At 38.8% G+C, this 14,873-nt stretch overlaps 1 protein-coding gene across 1 annotated transcript in view; it reads left to right on the forward strand.

Annotated features, from left to right (window-relative positions):
- PTH2R (parathyroid hormone 2 receptor) overlaps nucleotides 1-14,873 on the forward strand; it is a 99,233-nt gene that overhangs the window by 45,056 nt on the left and 39,304 nt on the right. Inside the window, exon 9 of the mRNA XM_055573318.1 lies at nucleotides 6,017-6,083. Coding sequence (XP_055429293.1) covers nucleotides 6,017-6,083 — 67 coding nt within the window. The remainder of the gene's footprint in view (nucleotides 1-6,016; nucleotides 6,084-14,873) is intronic.

Below are 14,873 nucleotides of genomic sequence, written 5' to 3' on the forward strand. Positions count from 1 at the left end.
CTTTAGGAGTGGCAGATGGCTGTTTCTTGCATTCCTTCCCCTAGTTCCTCAGCAATTACCTTGGCGAGGGGGAGGGGGGGAGTGGCAGCATCCGTTGGATCACAGTTTTGGGAGCCCTCATTCACATTTGGAGGCCAGAAATTGCTGAAGGCTGTGACATTTCTTGTTTATTGATATGGCAGGAGATATTTTCATTTCACAAGGCTAAAGCTTTTTCCCAAATAAGAAGTGGGAATGTGGAGGGACTTGTACACAGAAGGATCCTGCAGGGTTTCAGTTTTACTTACCTTTATCTCTTTTTGCTATTTGGATTTGCTGACACTTGGGGGTTAATGAGGGCTTCCCAGGTGGCGCTAGTGGAAAAGAACCAGCCTGCCAAATGCAGGAGACCTGGGGTTTGATCCCTGGGTTGGAAAGATCCCCTGGAGAAGGAAATGGCAGTCTACTCCAATATTCTTGCCTGGCAAATCGCATGAACAGAAGAGCCTGGCAGGGTACAGTCCATGGGGTCACAAAGAGTTGGACATGACTGAAGTGACTTAACACACACATGGGGGTTAATGTTATCTACATTGTTATCATTATTGTTATAGTTACACAGCAATATTGGAAATCTCAAAGAAAACCTGCAGCCTTGCTGTTTGATTTCTTGAATGAGAGAGGGAGGTTGAGTCAGTAAAGAGGTACTAAATAATGCTAAATAATTTTACCCTGAGATATGTAACCAAATCACTCAGATTTGGAATTTTAGAGAAGGTAGAACCAAAAGCATTGTTTGGTCCAATCCTCTCTTGTGAGAGATGAATAGAATGAGACCTGACTGCCTATACACATCCTGGAGCACTTCGACTCATTCATCCATTCTGTAGCTCTTCCAGGCCTTGAGCATGGAAAGAAAGCAAATATATTCATAGTGCATTATATATTGAATTAAATAGGTAGTTTCCTTAGTTATCTTGCACTTTTTCTTAAAAATTATAAACTAGGTATTAAGTTATTAATAATCATAATTCTTTTGCTGAACAAATAGGAAATATGAGTTTATTATTTTGAGAAAAAATCCATTAGGTACATGATACTTGCAAAACTACAACTGATGCTAAATATTGCTCTAAAACAGACGAATTAATGTAAAAATATTAACTATAAGTTAGATCATATGACTCCTCTGCATAGCACATTTATTCCTACCTTACCTTAGATTAAAATCTTGAATTCTGTAGCGCTCTGATCTGAGTGTGATAATTGGGTTAAGAGGTCATTTTACATTTATTTTGCATAGAAAATAAAACTGTGTTACCACATTCATGGCATAATTTCATAATTGCCTGATTTGATTTCTCATGAACTTCAGCTTGTCTAAGATAAAAAGATTTTTGGGTTTTCTTGAGTGTCATCTGACCTATGTATAGTGTCATGTCACAAAGTTCAGGTCGAGAGAACAGACTGGGAGCATCTCCAAAGGCCAGATGGGGTCCTGGTTCATGTCTCTTACACTTGAGATTTATCTTTTTCTGATCTGGACTTTCCAAGCTAGAACTCTTATTTTCTCTGTATCTTGGACATTTAGAAATAAGCAGATAAGACCCAGTTTTAGACGGTACTTTAAACTATTGAATACACAAAAAGTTTCTTCCAGTTCTAAAGTTCTAGTGAAGTGTTGAGTAACGTAGGGTAAGATAACTGAGTCCTGTAGTTTGTTGTTGTTCGGTCACTCAGTCATGTCCGGCACCTTGCTACTGCAGCATGCCAGGCTTCTCTGTCTTTCACCATCTCCCAGGGCTTGCTCAAACTCATGTCCATTGAGTTGGTGATGCCATCCAACCATCTTGTTCTTTGTTGTCCCCTTCTCCTCCTGCCTTCAATCTTTCCCAGCATCAGGGTCTTTTCCAATGAGTCAGCTCTTCACATCAATTAGGTGGCCAAAGTATTGGAGGTTCAGTTTCAGCATCAATCCTTCCAATGAATATTCAGGGTTGATTTCCTTTAGGAAATTTCCTGCCGTTTAGATTGGACAAATGACTTAAAGAGTGAATAATTTTCTCTTTCTTTTTAACTTACAAAAGCAAAAACACCTTATGAGATACCTTATTACTGTCTCCCTGCTCACTCAAAGGAGATAAGAGATGCCAGTAGGAACATTAAGGCTTGCAGTGAAAAGGACCAAGAAATGTTACACTCTGTCATTTCTGGGAAATCGGCATGGCTTTGAGGTTACTTCACTTTCTCTTCTCTTATCAGAGTGTGAGTGTTGGAGATAATACAGTATTCCAATACTGGGTCCTTCTGGGACAATACTATTGTCTCTTCTGGGAGACAATACATTCTTGTTCCCAGCTTGGCTGAAGGACCTACTTTCCTGTCTATGCTCTACTATTCAAGACTACTGTGTTTTATGCTCTACCATTCAGAGTTACATATTTACTGACATTTACTCCTGCATTTCCTAGGGTGTTAAAATTTATTTTAAAAAATCTGAACAGAGGGTAATTTCTTGGCCATGTTGATAAACACAGTGTGAGCTGGGTCATTGAATAATTAATGATAAACAAGAATCAACAGCATTTCCTTTAAAAAAAAAATCTGAAACCCCGGTTGCCTCTTATCAAAGGGCAAATTTAAAACTTTGACATTGAAAATGATCAAAGTCAAGTTTTTCTTGTTTTTAGAAGTAGCTGATTTGACCTACTTCCAGGTATGAGTATTTTGTAGAGCTGATGTTGCAGCCACGCATTCCAGGAAACAAACTCACTCAGAAGGACAATGCAGATAGTGCAGTGCAGTTTATTACACCGGCAAGCCCAAGGCAGAGTCTCCTCTTAGCCAAGGACCCCGACCAGTCCTTGTGAAAACCTTATATACCCTGAACAAAGGGAAAGAAAGATACAGTCAAAGATAACCCGTGATTCATATGCCTTAGGCCTAGGTAGTTAACAGTGGACAATTATCAATAGGCCTGTGGTCATACCCCAATAAGCATAATAAAATTTATGATTCTATTCGGTCACACAGATAATTAGGGTATTCTTTTAGGAGACGAGAGTCTAGGTATGAGCCCTGGGGCTCTTCCATCTCGGGCGGGTGGGGTTCTGTTTTTCCGGTTGGTATGTTGTTTCCATAGATACTGGGCATATAGCTCAAAGTCCAGTCAGGCCCAAGATGGAGTTGTGCTTTCAAGATAAAGCCTGTTGTGTTTTCTCCGTCACTGAAATTGTGTGATTGAATTCCAGTGTGTTAGGAGACACCACAATGAAATGTCATTGTGGCAAAGAGAAAGAGGATTATAAAGGTATTACCAAATGTCAAAGCTGAAAAGAGGATTTATGAAATCCAAGAGTCTCATAGCTAGTGAATCAGTGTTCAATTTATATTTTCACAACATGTGCCACTTTCCTTACAGTAGGAAGCCTTTTTAGGGTTGTGTGATAGATGTTTTGCATGATTCCGTAACACTATATTTTTCTTGTCTGGCTGAACAATGTGGAATATAGGTGCATGAAGATAATACTGAGCAGTGTTCAATACTGTGTAAACAAGTAACGTATGCAAGTTACTTGTGTAAACAAGTAACGTATGTTTGATGTCCGTTCTGACTCAGTCTTCAAGCCCATTGATTTTGCTGATTTCAGTGTGGCTGGATCAGAATTACACTTTGGTGTAGGAGTTTGGTCGATTTAGCTATGGTACCTCCTTCCAGTGAAATGCTGGGCTACTGAGCTCTCTCAATACTGACATGGAAAGAAATTAAAGTTATGCTATAAAAAGGAAAAGGCAAGTTACAGAACAGAGTGTACATTGCATTTTTGTAAGATGGGGAAAATAAGATTATAGTATCTGTATGTGTTTGTTTATGCACAACAAAATACTGAAAGCATGCACAATAAAGTAATAAAAGATATTAACCTGTAAGCAGAAGGGCAAGGTCGGATATAGACAGGAAGATGGGGAGGGCTGAAATGTCTCAATGTCTGTCTTTTTATATAGGTTGATTTTTGAAATGAGAATATATTCAGTTCAGTTCAGTTCAGTCGCTCAGTCATGTCCGACTCTTTGCAACCCCATGAATTGCAGCACGCCAGGCCTCCCTGTCCATCACCAACTCCCGGAGTTCACTCAGACTCACGTCCATCGAGTCAGTGATGCCATCCAGCCATCTCATCCTCTGTCGTCCCCTTCTCCTCTTGCCCCCAATCCCTCCCAGCATCAGAGTCTTTTCCAATGAGTCAACTCTTTGCATGAGGTGGCCAAAGTACTGGAGTTTCAGCTTTAGCATCATTCCTTCCAAAGAAATCCCAGGGCTGATCTCCTTCAGAATGGACTGAGAATGTATTGCTTACATAAAAATTAAAATTTTTGTTATTATAGTGTGCTGAAAATGTTTTACTTTCAAGAAATAGTTGAAATAGCTTTTTATTATCCAAAATTTGTTAATTAATTACTTTTATTTTTATTTCATTTTTTATATATTTTATTTTATTTTTTAACTTTACAATATTTTATTGGTTTTGCTATATATCAGAATGAATCCAATTAATTTAAAAGTAACTTCTTAATATAAGTTTATCATCTAGAATAAAAAAATTATCATTATATCACTAAAATTTCTTCATAAGATTTTATTTACTAATGCTACAATCAACATTAGGTCTAAGGAGAGAGAAACTGAAGGCTTTATGTATCTTTAATTTTAAAAAACTGTTTAAAGTGTTATGTTAAAGTTTCAAGTGGAAATAGTTTTTCTTAACTCTGTTGCATTTATTCTAGTGTAAGACCTTTACCACAAACCAGATTGGGTGAAGTTCAACTTACTTTGAATTCAGTTAATTCAATACATGTTTATTGGCTACCTAAATCCTGTGTATGTTCTGGGCACTTATAACAGAAAATAAAAACAACAGCAATCCCTGCCTATCTAAACTTAAATTCTAGTTGGAGCGAGCAGGAAGCAGAAAATAAGTATAGCAAATAGATAAATTATATACTGGTGGCTCGGATGGTAAAGAATTTGCTTGCAATGCAGGAGACCCAGGTTCAACTCCTGTGTCAGGAAGATCCAAGATCCTTGGAAAAGGGAATCCAACCCACTCCAGTATTCTTGCATGGAGAATTCCATGGACAGAGGAACCTGGTGATCTACACAGTCCATAGGGTTGCAAAGAGTCAGACACGACTGAACAACTAATGCATTTTTATTAATACTATTAAAAAAACTCTTAAAAAAAGAAGATAAAAGTCATGATGTTATGCAAATATGAAATGACTACCTGTCAGAGATTTTTTGACTCACTGATTAGTTAGCTAACCAATAAGCTTAGCTTAGTAACCAGTAAGCTAACTGGTTCAAAGGAGAAATAAAAGAATCGCATGTTTATATTTAGTACTGTGAACGCTGAAATGATTTTACAAATAAATGTAAAAACTGGTCAATATTCACAGATCACTAGTCACTTACATTTCACCAAACAGCTAATTTTCCTTTCTAGGGATAAAAATCATTTGTATTCAGTTTTCTTCTACATACCTATTTACAAGGATCATTTGCATTATTGTTAGTTTTATGTTGCATGTCTGTGGATAAGAATGTATTAATGTCAGTGTCTTATAGCCAATGGAGTAAATTCTGAAAATGGGAGGACTTTCTCTATCGACTGTTAAACTCTGTTTAACTGTTATGGCTCATTCCAGTGATAACAAAAGTAAAGAATCAATGGTACCACATTTAGAAGACTAATTTTTTGTAGCTCTGGAAACATAGCCACTTGACTCTTACTATAAAAATAATACACCACTATTTATAATACTTATCCCCAAAGGGTAGCTAATAGTATAGAAAGCAGGACTCACTACATTTTTTCCCCACTGGGAGTTTTAGGAGCTTTTTTTTTTTTTTTTTTTTTTGGTCTACTTGTTTCTTAATCAAAATCCTGGGTATGGAGTTTTTGGTAAAACTTAAAATGCTACTTAATTCTTATTTGCTTTGCCAGTCTATTCATGGAAGTTCTTTTTAATGTCTCAGATGCTGGGAACTTAGTGCTGGAGACATCAAGTGGATTTACCAAGCCCCAATATTAGCTGCTATCGGGGTAAGTTTAAAAGCCTGTATAGTTTTAAAAAAAGAAAAACAAGATGGATAATTAAACTGCTGCTAAAATCCAGAGAAAATCTGTTGGTCACTTTGTTTATAAAAGTTTAGGAAACCTCACATTATATAGTAGCTGTTGAGAAAGTCTGGGTTGGGAATCCTTATTCCTTATTCCTGGATCCTTATTCCTGGCTGACACTGAGATCCACGAAGAAAGCACATACCCTCCCTTTAATCTGCTAGCACATAGGAAAAATTCTGGGACTTCAAAATATCTATGAACTTTTGCAGGTTCAAGCAGTTGGGAGGTCCTTAAACTCTTCCTTTTTTCAGCCATTATTTTACAATGTTCTGATCACCTGGTAATAGGTCAGGAGGAGAGGTCAAGATGGAATAGCAAGAGAACAGGAATTATCAAGAGGGAAATATGGGAGTATGATTTATTATAAAGCATTGCCTAAAGCTTTTATTTGACATACTTTCCAAAAGGAGTTAAGAGAATTCCACACTGATGTGTAGCCTCTAATAGGTACTAAGAAAAAGACTAGAGTTGGCAATCATATTGCATGGGACCTTATCTGCCTGTAATATTTCAAGTGTATATTACAGTTGATTTTTATCTGAAGGTTTGTCGTTTGATTACAGATTTTGTGTGTGTCAGTTTCTCAGTTGTATCCGACTCTTTGTGACCCTATGAACTGTAGCCTGCCAGGCTCCTCTGTCCATGGGGATTCTCCAGGCAAGAATACTAGAGTGGGTTGCCATGCCCTCCTTCAGGGGATCTTCCCAACCCAGGGATTAAACCTGCATCTCTTACATCTCTTGCATTGACAGGCAGGTTCTTTACCCACTAAGCCACCTTACTCACATCACCAATGTGGATGAGAAGTTTATATGCTGAGTTTTCTAGATTGCAATGTGAAACAGTTAAGTTAGGTGATTATAACTGAGGAAGTTAAAAGTCGTTCAGTCGTATTCGACTCTGTGACCCCATGGACTGTAGCCCACCAGGCTCCTCTGTCCAAGGGATTTTACAAGTGAGAATGTTGCAGAAACCAGTAATCAAGAAACCAAGCACCACACTCGGAGAGTTGGAGAACTCATGTTTATTATGCCGGTGGGCCCAAAGGAGAGTTAACACTCTAAGTTCTGAGCCCCGAACAAAGGGGTTACAGAGTTTTTATGGACACACTATAGTGGGCAACACTAGCTGTTAATAGGCTGATTTAAACTAAGGGGTTTTGAGCATGGGAACAGCAGTCAAGATGGGGAGGGGAATGCCTGACCTTTACACGGACACACATGATTAAGCAGGTTTACAGGGGCTGGGCATTTGCAAACAGTAGGACAAGGGTGAGTGAGAGAAGCTCCAGTTCCTAGTATGGTAAGTTCCTACTTTCTGAGACTACGTGACCTATGTGATCCAGACTTTGCAAGGAGCAAGCTGAGTTACAGAGGCAGAAGGAGCAGGAGGTTATGTAAAATGTTAACTTTTCCTCTTCAAGAATACTGGAGTGGGTTGCCATTCCCTTCTCTAAGGGATCTTCCTGACCAGGGATCGAACCTGTGTCTCCTGCCACTGTCTCCTGCATTGGCAGGTGGATTCTTTACCACTAGTGCCACCTGGGAAGACCCTAGGTGATTAAAGAGATTCTGAAAGATTCATCATTGGTGAAAGGGAACCAGAAATGATGGTACAGTCAATAAATTTTGAAGGAGACTTGAGTGGGATGTCATTTTCATCTTCTAGAACTAAAATTATACAAATAAAAAATTCTTAAATCTTTTCCCATATTAGAACATCCATTTAATTTCAAAAATCAGATTTTTTTTCTATTCACCTGAAGCTACCTTTTTGTTTCTTTATTACAATTCAGAGTTATCTCAATTCCTTTTAAGGTTTCCTCATTTTATGGTAGAAACAGCCTGTATGGGAAGAGATGCTCCTAGAGCCCAGGTCTCAGCTCCTGGAGTTCAGTGCTCCTTCCTCTGAGCTCTTCTGAAGCCTGAAAAATGATGCTAATAATAACAACATACATAGCCAAGAGCTTACCACCACTGGGCACTGTTTTATACACTTTATTTACATTGATCACATTGATTTACATTGATCTAATCCTACCAATAACTCTAAATGAGGAAACTGCCCAAGGTCGCTCAGCTAGTAAGTGGTGGAGCTCGGATTTGAACATCAGGGCCAGCGTCCCTACCCAGTGAGCTCCGTACACTTATGATAAGAGCCAGCATTCTTGATAGTTCAGAGAAGACCCTGTCATTGATGCCCACACTCCTTTATGTGCTCTGCCTTTGCCTCGTTTCCCTTTCAGTTCCTTGAACTTTTCCATGTTTGTCCTTCTCAGGACTGTTCTTCATTTTGCACTATACTCCCGGAAGGCTGGGAGATGCTGCCTCCTACTCCTCACTTTAAATGTCGCCTCTCCATTGTGGCCTCCCTGATGCTCTCCATCTAAATTCGTTCACCTGTTATAACCCGAGGGCTTACCTGGTGGCTCAGTGGTAAAGAATCTGCCTATGATGTAGGAGACCTGGGTTCAATCCCTGGGTCGGGAAGATCCTCTGGAGGAGGGCATGGCAACCCACTCCAGTACTCTTGCCTGGAGAATACCATGGACAGAGGAGCCTGGCAGGCTGCAGTCCATAGGGTTGCACAGAGTTGGACGTGACTGAAGCGATTTAGCAGCAGCAGTATTATATCCCACAGAGCCTGGTGAGGTTTTTCCTCTTCAAGATCATCATCTAGTATAATGCTTTGGATTATTTGTTGAATGCCTTTCTTGCCCACTAAACTGCAAGGTTTGTGTGAATAAGAACCATATTTTTCTCTATGTCTATATTCTAATGTTCAGCAATTTACCTGAAATGGAGTGGCCACTCCATAAACACTTGCTGAAAAAATAAAACTTGTGTACAGAGTAAATAATCTGCAGAAACAGTAAGAAGTAAGAAGTGGAATAAGAGCACAAAGCCAGTATAATTGCAGAACTTTTGAGTTTATTTCACACAATCTTTTTATTTTCTTAAAAAGGAAACTAAAGTCCACACACATAAAGGTCACACAGCCGATGTGACAAAACCAAGACTATAACCTGCATTTTTGGACCATGTTTTTTTTTCACTTACATTTCCAAAGCATGTGAAATTTTTTTCCTCAAAATTATTGGGAAATAGTCTGCTGGGGACCAGCCCCAGCTGATCCAGGGTATTCGAAGGAGAGACGGCTAGGCGAGGGTCAGGGAACAACTGCTTAATTAAACGTTAATTAAGGAATAGAATAAGGATAGCTCAGTAGGAAAATTCAGTGGAGAAAAGAGGCTGAGTAGCTTGGTTTACGCGGGGGACCAATAAAACTTCAAGACAAGAAGCTTGCACCACTTACGTAGGCCGCAGGCGTCCTTCCGTTCTCCCGAAGGAGAGGAGACACTGAGGCCTCCCCGGTCGGATCTTAGAAGCCCAGGCATAATTAGTAAGCATGGTGGGTTCCACGCTCCAGATGGAGACTCAACCAGAGTGAGAGAGAGAGAGAGACATGGGGAGACCAGTCTTTCGAGGAACTGATCCCAGTTCTTTATTTTCCATGGTCTACTTTTATACACTGAGATGTTATGCAAAAGTCACGCGGGGTCAGCAGTCCTGACTTTTATCAAAGTCAGGTGCTTCATACAAATGTATACAGAGGTCTTAGGGGTGTTACATCATCTTCTGGCCAGGGGGCCTGCTGACAATTTACGACCCTCTCCTTGTGACAGCGGTCAGTCAACCAGGACACTTATTTCTCCAGGGGTGATTATTCTTAAAACAGACGCCACCCAAATAAAGTTACATTCCTATAGGGTGAGGGTGTAGTGGGTTTTAGTTAAGGAAAGAATTTACTTAGCCTAAGGTCTAACGTGATTTATATCAAAGGTTAATACTTATTTCTTCTATATATTCATTAATGTGTATAAGGGCAGGGGATGTGGAGACTTAGCAGTAAACATTGGCTCAACAAATGAAAAACCCTTCACCAATACGATTTCTAATCAGCCCATTATACTTATACTAATAATTTTCTAACTTTTCTAAGGAACCTGTTTTTAGAAGGTTTAAAGCATCTTGTGCCTCTCATGGTTGGGAGGCTGTGAGCAATCACATGTGGCCGGACAAGCCTGTCAGGCAGGCTAGAGAACCTTCAGAGGAGTTTGTAGGTTAAAACACTCTTGTCACGCCCAGGGGTTTTTATCAACTGGAGCTTTAAGTTAACTCCTTCTCCGAAAGAGGTGGTGGGGGACAGCCCCCCGTAAAGTCAGAGGTGTAGGTGAGAGCACAAAGTAGTAAAGTAGGCAGGCTCTGGTTATGGGGGTAGATGCTCGAGGATTTCCAGGGGGACTCCTGAGGCTCGATCCCGCCTTTGCGTATGTCGAGCCTCCTTCCTCATGACCTTTGCCATGGGCGGAGTGCCTCATGCCGGCCCCCAACATCTCCCCCTTTTTTATTTCTTAAAACAGCCAGATGCAGCTCAGTCGAGAGCTTCCGAATGCTCTGCCGAAGAATCCTGACAATACAAGGAAGAATGTTTATGAGAAGTAGGATTTGAGCACCAACGACAGCATAACTAGGGATATTAGACAGAATATTTTTTCCAGAAATAAAGTTAGAGAAGGTATGAAAAAAGTCATTAGCTGCTCCAGCGGCGGTAAAATCCAGTCGAGAGTGTTACAAGGTCTGTATTTGATTATGAAGTTTCCCTAAGTCCAGGCCAATATCAGAACTATTTCAAACACCTGAGATATGATTTTTAATCTTTTCCCATTCATAATCTGTCTCGTTTACCTTCAAAGATGTCACGCACATCCACCTGTAATCAGCGTGGCATGTCAAAGCCATCTTCACCTTTAAAGCCTGTAACTCAGTGCCACTATGCATTATTGCCTCTTCTAAGGCGTCTACTCTCATCTCTAAATTTCTATCTATAACTTCCTGTGTTGCTAGAGTTAAAGAGACATTTTTAGACATAGTATCAACATATTGGGCAGTATGCACTTGTTGAGTCAATGATATTGCTGCCGCAGTAACAGAACTAATTGCTGCTACTAAAGCTGATATTCCTAAAATAAGTAGGCCCACAAACCGTCGCGATCGCATTAAATCCTGTAGTTGCTGTAACACGGCAAGACCATAGCTATCATATAGGCACCATAAGATAGGATGGGCATTGTAACACCACAAAGGAGCAAACATTACATTGAGGGTTTAAACAAGATGAAAGCATACATTGTTCACAAGTTACCACGTTAGGTCCACCTGAATAATTCATGAATACATTAAGTTTGTTGGAGTCATTAGTAAAAAGGAAAACATAAGGCGAGGGTAGACAAGCTAAAACAGAATAAGTAGAATTATTTTTTGGTTGGAGTTCACGCTGCAGCAGCCCTGTCAGTCTCGCTGGGATCTCGATGTTTATCTTGTCTCCCCTGCTGGCGGGCGCTGCGCTGGTCTGGATGGCACTTTGCGGGTGCGCTCTCCTCTCTGGCCCTCACTTGCTGCACAAACTTCTTTGCTCTAGGTTGTGGGGTGCAGCGAGGAGGGTGCAGGGCGAGGCTGGAAGCACGGAGGCGAGAGCTGCCTGGTGGGCGGGGCGAGCAAGCGCGTGCCTCGAACCTGGCCTGTCTGGAACCCAAATTGGTGAATCTGCGTCCTCTGGAAAAATACAAGCACATCCTCGACCGCTAGTTAATAATGGGTCAGGACCCTCCCATTGTCCTGAGAAGAGGTCCTTCCATTTGAATAATGGTTTTGCATTTAATTGCTCTAGGCACCAATGACGAAGCATTGCAGTAGTTCCAGCCAGATCAGTATTTAGAATATTTATTACGAAAAGAGCATGTTTGATGGGGAGATTTGATGGGAAGAGCTATACTTAAACTCCCCTTCTTTTAGTTTTTGAATTTGGATTTTTAATGTTTGATGCACTCTTTCAACAATGGCCTGTCCCTGGGGATTATAAGGGATGACAGTATTATGTTTAATTTGAAACTTTATACAAAATTCCTGAAAAGACTTAGAAGTGTAAGCAGGAGCGTTGTCAGTTTTTTAGAGCTTTTGGCAGGCCCAAATATGAAAAACAAGTAAAGAGATGTTGTATCACATCTTTAACTACTTCCCCTGTACGAGCAGTTGCAATAATAACGTGAGAAAAGGTATCTACAGTTACATGAACAAAGGACAGTTTTCCAAATGAAGAGACATGAGTTAACATCCATTTGCCAGAGTACGTTAGGTTTGAGACCGCAAGGATTAACTCCCATAGGTAAACTATTATAAACAGTGGGGCAGTGTAAGCAAGAGCGCACAATCTCCCGAGCAGTTTCTCTGGGAATTTGGAATTGATATCTTAAAGCAGTAGCATTTTGATGATGAAGTGAGTGAGAGGCTCTGGCCTCCTCAATCACAGTAGCCACTGTATTTCTGGTTAACAAGTCAGCCAAATCATTAAAGGCATTTAAAGGGCCGGGCAATCCGGAATGAGCCCAAATGTGTCCAATAAAAAATATTTTCTTTCTTTTCTAAATTTGTTGCTGTAAATTACTTAACAAATGAAATATGGTAGTTTTATTTTCAGGCAAAACCGCTGTTTCAATGTGTGGAAACAACCTGACAATATACTGAGAATCAGAGTAAAGATTAAATTCCTCATCTGCAAACATAGCAAAAGCCTCTATGACTGCTGTTATTTCAGCTCTTTGACCTGAAGTTTCCCATGTTTCTAAAACCTTTTGGTGATTTTTAGTGACTATGGAGGCTTTACCATTTGCTGACCCATCAGTAAAAACTATCTGGGCATTTGGAATAGGAGATTGTTTACATCTGACAGGAAAAATAACTGGATGTCTGGATATAAAATTCAACAAAACATGTGAAGGTAAATGATGCAAAAATTTGACCAAAATAGTTTCCTATAGCAATCTGCCAATTTTCAAACATTAGAAGAGCATCAAGTTGTTTCTTATTATATGGAATTACAATTTCTGACGTCTCTTTACCAAATAATTTAATGTTCCGCTTTTTTCTTTTAATATCAAAGTAGCTATCAATCCTGGATAAGAAGCCACTACTTTTTTAGTTTGAGCGGGAAGATGGACCCACTCTAGGGGGGCCGTTTTGCCATAAAACCAATTTTTTGTCTGGCTACCCCAATTACACCTATGGGGGTTTTATGGTAAAAGAATTGTCAAGCAGTTGTCAATTTAATTTTTTAAATTTTTAAAATTTACATTTTAACAACATAAATTTAGGGATATGTTAATTTAGGTCTAATGTTTAGTTTAGGTCTCTGTATAAATTTAAATAACAAATGTATAAACTCCTTATCTCATTTTGGTATATAAATATGCCTAAATGCAAAATGTATTTATATATGTATTTATATATGGCAACAAGTATAAACTTATTGACATCTAATATATATAAATCAATATACTTGAATTAATCTTTATAATTATTAATTAATATATATTAAAGCAATACAATACGTACACAGCTAATACCAACCAACACAAACCAATGTACTGCAATAATATATGTCACACATATATAATATAATTATACAGTATATAGAACATATATCATCACAGCATCAATCCATACCAATTAATATCAGCCACACACACATTATATTACTGCAATATACATTTAATTATACAGTATATATATAATATGCATATATAGTATACATTTTAATTTATATACAAATTAGTTAAGTATAGATCTATAAATAGAATTATGTATACCCATATCTAATTAGGCAAACTGCAATTAGGCAAATATATTTATATTATGTATTTATAATAATAATATATATAGTATTGTTAATTGTACCGCCTGTTGATAACTAAGAAATTGAGAAAACCCTTCTCTGAGTATCTCCTATTTGAGACAGCACGTCCCTCCCCCATAGGGTAAAGGGGAGCGTAGGAACTACATAGGGTTGGAAAGTTCCACAGGTATCCTCAAACTGCCAATCTAACATCTTTGAACTTTTAACTACTATGGGGGCTTGAGGGCAAATGAAACAAAATTTGACCCCTGAAATCTATCAGGGCAACTTGCCAATGATCACTATCTTGTAAAAGACTTGCAGTTGATCCTTATTGAATGGAATTACTATATTTGCTACTTCTTTTCTAAAAAGTTCCATACTTCTTTTTTCCTCCTTTTATACTTAATTGTGCAACCAAGCTGGGATAAGATAAAACTATTTTTCTTGGGGTCACTGATAGATGGAACCAACGGGCCTTTTTGTCACAAGCACCCTGTAGGTGTATGTTTTGTGGCAAGAATAATTTAATCTCATCTTTTGGTATTATTAATCCTAATTAACTGATCATTTAAAGTCTCATCTACTTTAACAAGAGCTGTCTCTGTCTCGTTAGTCAACTTTTTCTTAGAACTGGAATTAGGATCGCTTTTTAAGTAATCAAACAAAGGCTTTAAATCTGCAGTAGTCAGTTTTAAATGTGGGCGTACGCAATTAATGTCTCCTAATAATTTTTGGAAATCATTTAAAGTTAGTAAACAATCTCTCCGCTTCAAAGGGGCAGTTTTTAAAACTTTTGGCAGACTTAAATATGAGAAGCAAGTAAAGAGGTGTTGTACAACATCTTTATAAGCTTTTCCAGTTATCATTTTGTAACCTAAATCTGGTCTATAGCTTTTTAGATGACAAGCAACCATCTAATCTTTGCTTGAATACTTCCAGCAATGGGGAACTCACTATTCCTCAAGGTTTTAAACT

Source organism: Bubalus kerabau, chromosome 3, assembly GCF_029407905.1.
Source record: "Bubalus kerabau isolate K-KA32 ecotype Philippines breed swamp buffalo chromosome 3, PCC_UOA_SB_1v2, whole genome shotgun sequence".
Lineage (NCBI taxonomy): Eukaryota > Metazoa > Chordata > Mammalia > Artiodactyla > Bovidae > Bubalus > Bubalus kerabau.